We start from the raw sequence: 13,706 nt of genomic DNA, 5'->3' as shown, positions 1-13,706 counted from the left end.
CTCATTTGGAGACTCACTACTGCATCCCCCTCCCAACAACTCTAATTTCAGATAACCCCATCAAATAGATATAAATCAACTCCAAAAAGCGTCGGCTTTTCTAACTAAAAAAACCACAAATCCCTTTTGTTTTCTTCTGTGTTTGGCATCCAGGTTCTGACAAGGAAAACCCACTTAAGTCATTGTTCCCAAAAAGTTAAGAACAAAGTGAAAGGCCCCAGCAGAAGTCTCTACTCTGCACAATTCGTAGGGTCGAAGAAAAATCAAGCAAACAACCTCCGCCGCCGCCCAGAACGAGAAGAAAAAATGATGAAGAATAGCGTTGGTAGCTGCATTTTGGAGACAGTGGAGGATGATAAAAACAGTGGAGGATGATGAAGACTCTTGAATCCCTAATTAAATCTTGTGCCATGTCATAAATTTTTCACCTAAAAAATATTACATAATATAATACTGCCTCATTAGCATTTTAAGAATGCACCACATGAACTCAAGTTAACACCATCTGGGACAACTTAACGAATAGGGTAAAATTGGCTCAATTTTACAAATATTATGACTCAATTGAGACAGTTAAAAATATGAGGACCTAACTGAGATTTATTCGAGGATTTAAACCTAGATTTTTTTAGTTCACTAGAGTACAACATGGAGTCAGTCATCCTTATTTTAAAATGATATTATTTTTATTAATTCTGACGTGTATTTTTTTTATTAATTTAAAAACTTGATATAAGTGAATTAAACTGAATTCTTCAAATTATGGATTGGAAAAAAACTTAGAGTTTAGGATTCGTAAAAATTGAAAATTTATTTTGGAAAATTAGAGTTCATTCGCACTTCACGTTTAATTTAGGGATTTGATTTCTTTTGTTGGAATCGCTTCTTGGGAATGTAGGATTCATAAACTTAGAGTTCTTTTTGAAAGTGAAAGTTCTTTCTATAATTAGGGTTTATGACAAAAAAAATTAGAAATCAGAGAAACATGTAAAAAAATTTGTTTAATCACGGAACAAATAAGAAACATCCAAAATCTCATTGCAAAAATCAGATTTACAATCAAAATTTCAAATCGAAAACAAATATCCCAAATCACAATATCACATGAAAACCCAAACGCAGGAACGCTAACCCTAAATTGCGAAACCAAATCTGCAAAAAAAAATCAAGAACACAAGAAACGAAACCCGAAATTTCCCAAAACAAAACCCTAATCTGAAACGCGAAACGAAAATCACAACTCATTCCGCTGCTATCGCGGTTTGCTTCGAAAGGGAGCCTCCGCGATCTCCATCACCATAAGAACATCAATGAAACGAGCTCCTCACATTGTTGAGACGCCGGGAATGAAACCCTCCCTACAAGAATAACCAGAAACAGAGGAGAGAAAATGAGTCTCCTCTCCTTACGACGCGAACACGAACTAGATTGAAAAGGAGGAATAACAAGGGTATCTTTCCCTCCTTGTCAAATCGAAACAGAACCAGAAAAGAAGGAAGAAGAGAGCGCCTCCCTTCTCTATCAAGGAAGAACCGAACTAGAGAAGATGAAACACTCACAAATTTCCCCAATTTGTTTTCTCAAATTCTTAATTAGAAAAGGGGCTAAGTTTAATTAATTGTACCAATTTTGTAAAAATTAGGAATCAATTGAGAAGAAAAATAAGTAGAACCATTTATGAATAAAACATATATGTCATGAAATATTAATTGTACAAAGATCATAAACAATATTGTAATTTGATTAGAATTCAAGTTAAAAATATTGAAATTTAATAAAGTTATTAAAAATATTCAAAATAAATAAAAATACATCTAATATCTTTGATAAAAATTTCAGTTCGATCAAACTGAAGTGAAAATCTTAATTTTACTAAAATGATTCAGAGATAAAAACTAAGGTGGTGATCATGTCTTTTAAAATATGTACCAAAATGTAAAATTAATATTTTAAGCAGGTATTTCAAATTAATAATCAAGAATAATCAAAACAAATTAATATGTTTTATAAACTACATATCAAAATTTCAACTCAAGATAAAGAAAGTGTGTTTTATTGAAGTATCTTAAATACAAAATTAAAGTGATGATTAATTTACTTAAAATGCAAAATTAATTCCTTCAGACATCATATTAATAATCCAAGTGATAAAAAGAAAATAATATATTTTAAGAAACAAAACCAAAACTCTTAACTACCATGTAAACTATCACAACTCCTTATTTAACTTACAATTTTTTGTATATAAGTTGTTTGTTCACGTGTTCACCTAAAAAATTATAACTAATAATAATAATAATAAATATTACTATTTATTTTATTATTAAGATAATTATTTTCATAGGTTTTACATAAGTTTTTCCCTCTTTATTACGTTTTTTAATTACAAATAAAATACTTGCTATTTCTTATATCACAATGTACAACACCCTGTAATTAAAAATAAAAATGGACCAAAATATTAATATCAAGCACGTGGTCTATTCTAACTATGAAATCTATCCTTCATTATTTATATGCGTTCTCGCATATTTAATCATCACATATCCACATTATCTTCGATTATGTAGTTGTACTCAATCCTTATAATATATTATGTGTTGCACAATACGGTTTGGTTTATAACACACACCAAACTAAATAACCATTAAAGCTTATGTTATTTATGTTATTTATTTAATTTATCTAATAAATACAAAATACTTGTTTTAATTTAATAAAATATTTTTATTTTTGTTTACTTTTATTAACACTAAAAAATATATTTTTCTTTACATTTAAAAAAAAAATTCTACTACGAACAAATAGCATTATACTTTCTTTTATCTCTTCATGATTTTCAATATAACTCATTATAAAGCACCAACAAAATAAAAACAAATAAAACCATTTTCATAATATCAAACCACAAAGTATTTTTTAACGCAACACACCACCACCCACGGTGTCCTGTTTCGAGAGGGCCTCTACACTCACCAGCGTAGCACTGAAGCTGCCCCCGGAAGACACGTGGCGCGTCTCTTTCATTTGGTTACCGACCTTCTTAAACCCTACAATTTTCAATTGAACCCTCTTCTTCTCGCGTTTATTTATGCAGTGTATGCTCATGCTTCAATTTGTTTCATCGTTGTGTAAGTGTCTTGCATTATATTTACGGTGTATATGCTAATGCATCTATTTCGTCGTGAATCGAAAGTCGCAAAAGTCTGTGTTAAAGGTTCCATGTTCTGTTTTCTTTTGCCATTATAAGGATAGATACAAATAATTGGGACAACTTCTTATTCAAGTTTCTGGGTCTTTAAGTATGTCAGTTACTTGTTGATTTGATTGACACACTTAGTATTTTACTTGTTTTTTCTCCTCTAGGGAGTGGTGGTTATAGTTGCTTCAAAATTATATAGAGAAACAAAGTGTGTGTGTGTGTGTGTGAGCTTTAAATTCAAGCTGGGCTCTCTCCAAGGTGAGTAGAGTGAAGCTTGCCTATCACTGTAAAGTAGTGATACCCTATAAGATATTCTCCCAAAAGAAATGGATCATAAACCTGTCTAGATAAACTAATCTGTGAGTGCTCATAGAAGAAGAAAATAAGTTTGTAAAATGAATTGAAAGTTTTCTGCGTTTAAACTTAAAACCATGTTATGCTTTTAATAACAGTTCTCCTTGTTTACAGTAAAAGCTTAATTAATTTTCTTTTTCTGTTAATATTTGTCGAAGAAATGTTCTTCATAAATATTGTACGGGTGATGTATAAATGGATAAACTGGTTTTCCGAACATAGTTTATCTATTTTTGTGAGTTAGGGTCCTCTCATGAAAATTGAGCTTGGAGCAATGTCCAACTATGTTCAGGATCATAAGTTAGCTGCACCATTCTCTTCCAAATCTTCATTCTTGATCATAAGTTGCTGTTGTTAGGAATAATTGAAGTGTGAGTCTAAGTTCTATATGGGTAAAAATGATAAATTTAAATACCAAGATCCAATGTTTTAATTTTGGTTAAAAGTGGTGTAAAATCCTTATGTAAGTCAGGCTTATGTCAAACACATGTATATATATGTGTGTGTGTGTATATCTAAAGAATATCCCTTAAAAAAAGCCCATCAATGGTACTAGAGTTGATAGTTCATCATAGTGACCTCTTAGACAGTTATACTAACAACAAAATAAAACATAATAACACTATATCCACAACTACAATATAATAAGTAAAGGTTATCGGATAAATATACTATATGAAAATAACTACACCATAACCACAACAACATTTATATAAGTACAGGTTATCGTGAAAAGACCCATAAATCGATTGTTTAATCCATTTAGGTTTGCATGTTGCAAGCGTCTTTTGGCCTAAACTTTCTAGTCTGCTTCTGAAAATGACTTGTCAACCACACATTGTTTCTTATTTATTTTGGAAATTGGGTTTTCTCCTATTACACCTTAATATTTTGAATTTGGACATTCGTTTAGATGGAGACCCAACTCAATTTTGCATTCGTGTAGGTTATTACATGGGTATGTCCAATTTCTTCATATAGAAGATATTGATATGCAGCTATGATGTATTCCACGGGGTAATTAAACCACTCTAGTGACTATCGCTTCGTGCTTGCTGTAACTGACTAAACACTCTCTAGGGACAAATTAAATTTTTGGATGAATCATAGTGAGATAATTCTGTCCCCTTACTAGTCTACAATATTGCTCATCCTTGTAGAGACATAATGTTCTCATTCATTTTGTGTCATACATACTTCTATACTTGTTTGCTTCCCCAGCAGTAGAGTGAGCCCTATAATATCTGAAAAATATTAATGACGATTCAAATCCATGAAAGTAAGTCAACATGAGTGGTACCTTGCATCTTTGTGTTATTTATCCCTACGATTCTATACATGGTATTGCAGAATAATTCACTCGTACAACTACATAACATAAAAAATAAGTACTAATAACTAAAATGGATAGTATTCTAACAAGAGGAATCCAACCTTCCAATTCCTGTTAGTGTTTTGTCTCTTTATTAGACAAATGCCAATACTTTATTATAAATATTGATAGATATTGTAGTCACAGTATGGTGTTTCTTCCCTTTTACTTTCCATGTCAGTTTTTTCTCCATTGGTTTTGAAAGTCCTCTGTTTTGGAGTAATTGTATTAGGCAATCATGCAACTTGTATGTGGGACATTGATTAAGTAGTTTACTTCTTTCTGTGTAGAAAGGACTTAAGAAAATTCTGTGGAACGTTGAGGGTTCTCGGCTCTATAGAGGCAGTGAATGAACCTACATAGGAATACAACGTGGATCTATTAGTGCAAACTTTTATCTTTCATGGAGAACAAATCGGATAAGATGCTGAATGGTAAGGGCTATCATTATTTTATGTGAGCTAACTTCATCCACTTGTCCATCTGGAATGAATATTTGATATTACTATGTAAGGTTGATACTTGACAATGCATCCAACAGTATATATTCTGTCAATCAATTTACTCTGTTGAAGCTAGGCGCAAATGTTTGTTTTATATATATATATATATATATATATATATATATATATATATATATATATATATATATATATATATATATATATATTTATATATATATATATATATATATATATATATATATATATTGATTTTCTAGCAATGTCTTGCTAGAATTCTTTTGACCGTCCATCTGGAGGCAATATTTGCACTACGGGATGATTTTTTTTCTTTTGGTTCAAACTTCTCCTCACTATTTTTGCCTTTTGAATTGTACGAGTTCATTGACATGTATTTTTCCGTTTTATTTGCGAGCCATTTGTTCAAATGATATGTAACTGCTTCTCAAAGAGTCAAAGACTATAAGTAAAATTAAGAATTTGGATATACTATTGGTGCAAACACCTATTTTAGGATTTGCTTTGAGGTAGGGTTATTTTTAAGAGGGAGTGTATAGTCTTCTGCTGCATGATACGTTATTTGAATTTTGTTTCAAATTCAAATTACTTCAGAGACAAGGTTGAAGTGGATGTTTACCTAATACGACTCTCTTTAGTTACGTGAGATTTTTTTTGTACTTTTATTTTCATTTGATGTGCTGATCATGTTACATGATGCCCTTTGATTGTGAGTTTAACAGATAATAAGGAGAGCTCTCATGTGGACAATGTATTGGCCGACACCAATTATCCAAAGATAGGAGTGGACAAAGGTGTTTTGAAAAATTTTACACAATCTTCAGATGTTACAGAAACAAGGATAGCAGCTGATTGGAAAGGTGGTGAAAGTTGTCCAAAGGGTGCACATGCGGTGGAAATTGATGCAGCTGGGGATGTAAACATGGAGGCATCCATAACACCTGATGATGTTATAAGGGCTGGAGGATTTGGTGCCAGGGATGATATCAGTAGCTTTCTTCCTGTAGCAAGTGATTCTACTGACTTTGAAGCTTCAATCCGTGATGCACGAGATTATGAAGAACCACAGGGTCAAGTGAGCAGACCCGGCCTTGGATGGACTGGTGCTGCTGCTGAGGGGGAATGAATATTGGTGCTGTTATATAGGACCATTATTCGCAACTTGTTTTTAGCTGGAAGACCATGTGTTTCTGGCTAATAATAGCTGGTAATGGTTAAAAATCAAAGTCCTTTGATACTGAAAAAATCTTGTCAGTAATAGTAATAACAGCAGATGATTTTTCTCTTAAAAATAGTTGGTTCTTAACCTAGTGTTTGATTTGTCTTTGTTAAGTGGGATGTTACATATAAAAATTTCGATATCCTTCAATCTTTGCAACTGTTTTTATTTTGGTTAAACTTAAATACGGAAAAGTGGTCTACTGCTTCTCCAATTTTTAAGAAGGAAAAGGAGAGATGGAACGAAAATTACGGATTCTATTGGTCGAGGGCTATTAAGGAAAGGTTAGCAGAAGTAGATAATTTTTTTGGTTGTCTTTGAACATGTTTTCTTTTGTGATGTATGACTAAATTTTGTTGTACCATGTACTCAGGTGTTTCGTTATTTTAGGTTAATTTCATAAGGTGATGAAGAATTAAGTGGAATCTTGGTAGGTAGATGAAGTGAGATCCTTTGCAGTTGCATTTCAAAATGGATTAGTCGTAGCTCTTAAAATATATAGTTTGTAATATTACATAGTTACTCACAGTTGTGTTAATGAGCCTATTGGATTCGAACTGCATGAAGGGCAGTAAAAAAATAACAAAAATTAATGTTTTTCAATAATATAATTATGGTGCAAAAAGTATCACATTATCAATATTTTCTGATTAGATTCTCAATAGATTATACTTAATAATTATTCCATTGAGGAGTTGGTAAAATTTTGTCGAGATGGTTTGATCACATGATCTAACATAAAAAGGGAGGAAATAGAAAAACCCATGACTTTTTAAATGACTACTGAAATTTGACTTCTGATTATGAATCAGAATCCATGAACAATATAGCTCACTTCTGGTAGAATAAGATTACAAGACTCAAGTGCCTAATTGTACAGGCATTTGGGAAGTGTTCAATCGAAAATTTGACCAGATAGAGTTTTTCCCCTCTCTCTGAACAAGCTTGCTTTGTGCTATTTGTATGATTATGGCAGTAGAAAGAAAGTTTAAGCAAACAAATGGCTAGTTATTTCAGTTAAAAAATCAGAAGAAAAGGAAACAATAATTTCTCTTTATTTAACCTTTTCTTTACATTTAATAATAATTTTCTTTGCTGATATTTTTGTCTTACAAGGGTGGTCCTAAATTTAGCCATACAATTTCCTGCAATCAGCTTAAAATATCACTACTAACTGACTATTGGTGTTTTCCTGAGACAATCTTGTAATGATGACCTAAAAAGCAAGCCTCCTTTTGAATAGAAAATGCATTGGCCACGCTCACAATTATTGAGAGGAAGGCCAGGGAAGAAACATACATGATTAATTAGCATTAGTTCACAACCTCACGCACACACTAAGACTAGCATGAAGCAGACACCGCCTTTTGAAAGATTCTGTGGCCAGGGGCAAGCAGTGCTAGTGGGTCATAGGCCCTTTTTCTTTCCACGAATGCCTCCCATTGTGACCCAAAGTGGGCTTCCCATTCTTCCTGTGTGCTGTAATGGGGAAGGTATTGCTTCACTTTCAGCTGTGCACTGGTGTAGAATTCTATGATCCTTTTGTTTTGGGCTTCAATCTGTTCTAAACTGTTTGCACCAGTAGAATTTGGGACTGCCGAGGATAGAAAAGCCACCAGGTAAAAAACATCTTCCTCTGGGGTAACCAAAGATGTCTTACTGTTCCATCTGTAACAACAGAAAGTACAAAAAAAAAAAATACTCGGATCATGAGAATTCAAATGTTTGACTACAACTTCTTTGGAGGAAAACATATATTTTCAAAGTAAATAATTTTTATGCAACCATCGGATTACAAGTTGCCATATTTGATATGTTCATTGACCCTCATAAAAGACAAACTCTGAAAAGCTACAGAGTTAAACTGGTTCGTTTGAGTCATGTTTGAAAAGCCATATGCATGTATGTACCTTGTTTGGTTGACGGGGTAAATGAGTATGGGGCCATTACTTGTGTCCTTAAGAATTTTGCCAAATACTTCTTCAGCAAAGTCATGAATCTCACTTCTTGGGATCAGAAGGTTCAGCCAGGGATGGGGGACTTCCCACAAGCCTTTTGCTCTTAGCTTTTTCTCAGAAACATGCACTCTGTCTAGGAATTCCACGTAAGAAACTTCTGATCTGAAGAGACTTGGTTGGATGTAACTCAGCTTTGATAATAGATGATCAATATTCTGCATATGAGCATAGGAGATGGAGATTAGAACTTTTTCTTTACAACCAATGCTATAATTCTGATCATGCAGTTAATGAGTTGCTTGATGTGGTGTACCTGATTCATGAGTTCTGCTTCATCAGGGTTGAAGTATTTTGCCATCTCAAGACAGTAAAAGGTTCTTCCATCAGAATTGAATTGGCTAGCTTGAAGTGGACTTTTGGGGTCAAAGGATGATCTCCAATTGTTAAGGATGCCAGTTTTGTTTATGATCACAAACCCTTCAATATAATCAAATGTGTTTTTTAGTGATATTAAATGCTCTTGATCCCTAGTAAATATAGAGAATTCTGAGTAGAGCACTCTAATCCATTTCACCTGCCAGAAAGTCATTGATCATGTCATAAATAAATACTATTGGGAACAATTTTTTTTGTCTTACATTAGAGTTATGAATGTACACTCACCATCTTTGGTGCTGTTTCAAGAGAAATTCTAGCCCTTGTGATGATACCGAATTGACCAAGCCCTCCAAGTACACCATGAAAAAGGTCAGCATTTCGGTTCCCTGAGCAGGTAACCACCTCTCCTTTTCCTACAACAAAATTTTGCAAACCAGATTGATGTGATGAAAACCAAAAAGTGGTTGCCACCAAAAATGGTTAACTCGTGTCTAGAATGCACCATTTCCACTCCAAATAGGGCACTACTATCTCACTAAGCAAGACAACATGTACCAAGTTTTACTATTTTTGAGAAGTAGTTGTTGTTTTGAACTCTTACTGAGAGTTATTTCAAACAAAAATAAGTTACTATTTTCAAACTATCCCAAAGAAGCACTAAAACAAAACCTTTATCACTACAGAATACAACACCAAATTGAGTAGACCGTGCTTGAGCAGCTAGTTACCTGTGATCACTTCAAGCTGAAAGATGTTATTGATCTGAGGTCCATGTTTGAAGGCTTGGCCGCTTATACCAGCATTTGAAAGTGTGCCTCCAACAGTGAGGTGAAGGTAATCTGTCCATGACTTTGGTGCCAACCCATGTTTAAGAGTTTCATGCAGAATGTTTATCCACAACTCTCCCCCTGAGACATCCACATAAGGGAACTCTCCAACGTGAACTTTCATTTCAGGACCCTGCAGAGACTCCATGTTAATGACTAGACCCCCATTTGCCTGTGCCTGGCCTTGCAGGGAATGGCCATGGCCTCTGGCAGCAACCTTCAGCTCTGAGGCAAACCCCATTTCAAAAACATGCTTTATGGTTCGTGATATATCAGAAACTGTTTTTGGATGCAGCACTGCTAGGGGAGGAAAATGGTGTATGTTGCCAAAGTCCTTGGCAGCATCCTCATTGTTACTTAGGCTAAAGTAGCCATCTAGAGGAAGTGTTTGCAATGATGAGAGAATCTCATGAGGTGGAAATGGAAGCAAGGAACTTGAAGAAGAGTTATTGTTGCAGCCTGAGTTGGCTTTGTGAAGTATAGAATGAAGGAGTAAAAGTATGAGGATTTTGATTGATGGAAAGCTCCCTTGTTCATACAAGCCACCAGGTTTTGACACCATGGTTTCTATTTTGATGAAACAATTGCTTTGTATAAGAAAAGAAGGTGAGAGAGAGGAGTATCGGTTTGGAAGGCAGGGCATAGAAGGTTAAGGAATGGTTTGGAAGAGCATGGACAGATTGAAGGAGTTACTCCTTTTATAGCCATTCCTTCTAGTGCTGCATCTTACTCTTCTTTTTCAAAAAACCATTCATTTCGTTATAAAAGTATTATTCTTTTTCCAAAAAAATAGTCTTTGAATAATATCTTAAAATATTGAATATTTAACAGTTCAGTGCTAACACAATCCAGTCAAAGGTTAAGGAATTTTTCTTCTTATCCACAATGATAATATTCTCACGACCTCAAATCGATTTAGATAACCTCATCAAGATTAATGATCATTTTAAGAAAATTATTCATTTTGAAGCATGAAATTTTATTTCAGTTTTGTCTTCAAATATAATTTCTTAATATTAAAGAAAAAAAATATGTATTTAAATTATGGTTGATCTTGACTTTTAAGTGATAAAGTACCATTAGGTGTTTTGTAAGAGTAACTTATTATTCAAACCTTATTTTGCTTAATCGTTCACCAAAGCATCAAATTTCATTCATAAAAAAAATTAAACCTTTTCAAATTTCATTCATAAAAAAAATAATTAAACCTTTTCATTTTTAAACCTTAATCTTGCATTCCACCTTCCAGTTTTATTAAATCCCTTTGAACTTTTGATTTTCAAGCTTTTCAAAGTTTTCATATTTCAAACCTATCATTAATTAAACTCCAAATATATATAGATGTGACAACAATTTGAGAGTTTTAAGGAAAAGAAATTCAGAGTAGTGCCAAAAGTGTTTAATTTCAGAAATAGAAAAGTTTAATAAATTTGAAACCCGAATAACTAAATTAGTATAATCCAAGATAAAAATATAAGCTTTACGAAGATAAGGCTAATACTGTTAAATGTTCTTGTACACTGACTTGATGGTGGTATTGAAGCATTGGTTTAACCAATGACTTGTTAATATTCAATCTGTTTGAGCCAACCTTGCAATTGATAACACAAATAACATATAATATATCACTTTATATATTTAACACTTTGATTATAAAACATTATTTTATAAATATTATATAAATAAGAGTTGACAACAACAACAATAATAATAATAATAATAATATTATTATTATTATTATTATTATTATATCATATGTTAGAAAGAACTAATATATATTATCTTCACATTAGCAAAGTAAATGTTTATTTCTTACCAATTAATTTTTCTATTAATTAATTAAAAATTATAATAATAAACATGAAAACTTAATGTACATTTCTTTGCCTGCTAAATGAATAACTTTGTTTCTTTTTCTTCAATTTGAGTGCATAAATGTATACTATTTTCCTATATGGAGAGTAATCACTTGAGAGATGTATGGTGATGTAATTTCAAATAGTATATACATTTTTCAACTGAATAACATTATCATGCATGTTCAGTTAACACTTATTTCTACTTTAAACTCCAACTATAATTCGATAATATTTATGATAGTTTATTTTGATGATGCTATTTCGATATATTGATTTTTTTTTGTCTTGCATGTTGAATTAAGTCTTGCAAATTTAATTACCAACAATATTATAGTGGCACACCAAATTAATTCTGGCGAGAGAATGATCAATCTTGGGTATTAAACTATGAGAAAAAATGGGCCATGAATAATTTTTGTTTTTCAAATATTAGAAACATATATTTTGAATACATCTTTTACTATTGGTTGAAATTATAAAAAAAAAAATTATAAATTTTATGGATCCTATCATTTTCTATTTAATGAGTTTTTTCTTAAATTTTCTTGTCTTTAATAACTTATAACTAATACCGTAAAACATATTATAGAAACAATATTTATCATATTCTAATTGTAAAATAGAGCTTAAAAACCTATATCCAAATCAGATTATAGGGACAAAAAGTGGTAGAAATTTCACTCAATACTTTTTACATGTAACTGTTTTATCTGTGTTCATATGTGAAGCACACACATCAATCTTTCAACATTTATCTCTTTCACAAAATATAGACAGGGGTGGTCTTATATTCTACTACACCAAAAGTGTATTTTATATGTTTCTTAAATTACTGGCCAATTTAAACTGGATGACTCTTTTATTCATCTAAGTGGTTTTAGTTATATTTTGGATATATATATAATTACTTATATAACAATTTATATATATAATAATATTTTTGCTGGTCCATTTCTCTTTCGCATCATTTATCATCTTACATTTTATTTTATCTCTTTTAATAACGTTTGTCTTTTTTTTCTTTATATATATTGGGTAAGCTGTTTAGTATTGAAAAAAGGTCATTCTAGTATATCAAGTAAACTAGTGATTATTTTTTCAGAGACTATGAAAAACATAATTCAATTTATATAATAAAATTAAGGATGAAATTAAATATTTTGATTATATATTTTAGAAAGTTGAGAAAACAGTTAAAGTTTTAAAAATAAATTAAGAAAGGTAATTTTTCAGAAAAGAAGCTGTAACAATTGGATTATTGTCGCATTATAGAAGTGAGAGTAAGTGTATATTTAGTATTTGGCTATAGTGATGTTAGAGAAGAAATAATTAGAAAGCATGTTTGAAAAAATAAACACTCATTACTTTTTCTTTTATCCCATTTCCATTGAAATTTGTTTTCAGTTTCTCTTTTCTTCTATCACATCTGTCCCTTTCTTCTTATGCATGTTATTTCTTTGCATTTCTCTCTTTGTTCCTCTTCAATTTACTCCAAAATAAAGTGTACTTTTAACATACATTTTCCAAATGAAAGAAAGAGAAAGAAACGTAAAGAAGCACAGTGTAAAGTGAGTGTGAAACCTGAACTAAATTCTACCAAAAAGTAATATTCTCAAGTGAAAAGAAAATGTAATGCTTACCTCACATGAGTTGGAGAGGCTTCTTCAATGGGGACCATACACTTGAGGTTTTAAGTTTAAGATTTTATGTATGTGGACGAAATACTTATAAACGGTTCTTAGAGTAAAAAAGAAAAAAAAAACATATGAATGGTTCTTAGAGTTTGGCTAGTTTTGGTCAAGAAGAAAAAAAGTAGGAAGCATCTTAATTGTATTGTGTAAATATTTTATATTTTTGTAATTTGTAATTTGGATAAAAATATCTTAAAAGAATTAAGATTTTAGGTGCTAAAAATATGTTTTTTATATATAAATTTGTGTTAAAACCTAATTCACCCTTGAAGAGAAAATTATTAAGAATCTAAATATGAGTTTAAGAAACATATAAGAAAAACAAAATATCCATAGTAACCTTACAAAATCTAAGGTATAAGATTTG

General features: G+C 31.6%; 2 protein-coding genes across 7 annotated transcripts; one reads left to right on the top strand and one right to left on the bottom strand.

The window, feature by feature from the left end:
* Positions 1-2,896: 2,896 nt before the first annotated feature.
* LOC108330717 (uncharacterized) lies at positions 2,897-6,778 on the top strand. Of its 6 annotated transcripts, none has more exons than XM_017565230.2 (3): positions 2,897-3,030; positions 5,219-5,362; positions 6,130-6,778. In XM_017565230.2, exons 2-3 carry the CDS (start codon positions 5,332-5,334, stop codon positions 6,531-6,533), a joined length of 435 nt encoding a protein of 144 aa, XP_017420719.1. In that variant the 5' UTR covers positions 2,897-3,030; positions 5,219-5,331; the 3' UTR covers positions 6,534-6,778. The 6 variants fall into 6 exon arrangements, with proteins under 6 accessions (XP_017420719.1, XP_017420718.1, XP_052729784.1 ...); XM_017565229.2 differs by having other exon boundaries at positions 2,907-3,098; XM_052873824.1 differs by having other exon boundaries at positions 2,907-3,131; positions 5,223-5,362.
* An 815-nt stretch (positions 6,779-7,593) lies between these two features.
* LOC108331006 (cytokinin dehydrogenase 9) lies at positions 7,594-10,520 on the bottom strand. Its single transcript, XM_017565612.2, has 5 exons — positions 9,691-10,520; positions 9,248-9,375; positions 8,898-9,158; positions 8,537-8,799; positions 7,594-8,294 (listed from the first exon to the last, which is right to left on the bottom strand). The coding sequence occupies exons 1-5, from the start codon at positions 10,430-10,432 to the stop codon at positions 7,970-7,972; spliced, it is 1,719 nt and encodes a 572-aa protein (XP_017421101.1). The 5' UTR covers positions 10,433-10,520; the 3' UTR covers positions 7,594-7,969.
* Positions 10,521-13,706: the final 3,186 nt, after the last annotated feature.

The sequence above is a fragment of the Vigna angularis genome, chromosome 2, assembly GCF_016808095.1.
Source record: "Vigna angularis cultivar LongXiaoDou No.4 chromosome 2, ASM1680809v1, whole genome shotgun sequence".
Lineage (NCBI taxonomy): Eukaryota > Viridiplantae > Streptophyta > Magnoliopsida > Fabales > Fabaceae > Vigna > Vigna angularis.
Note: the sequence above shows the minus strand (reverse complement) of the source record. Positions and strands in the feature narration are given on the sequence as shown.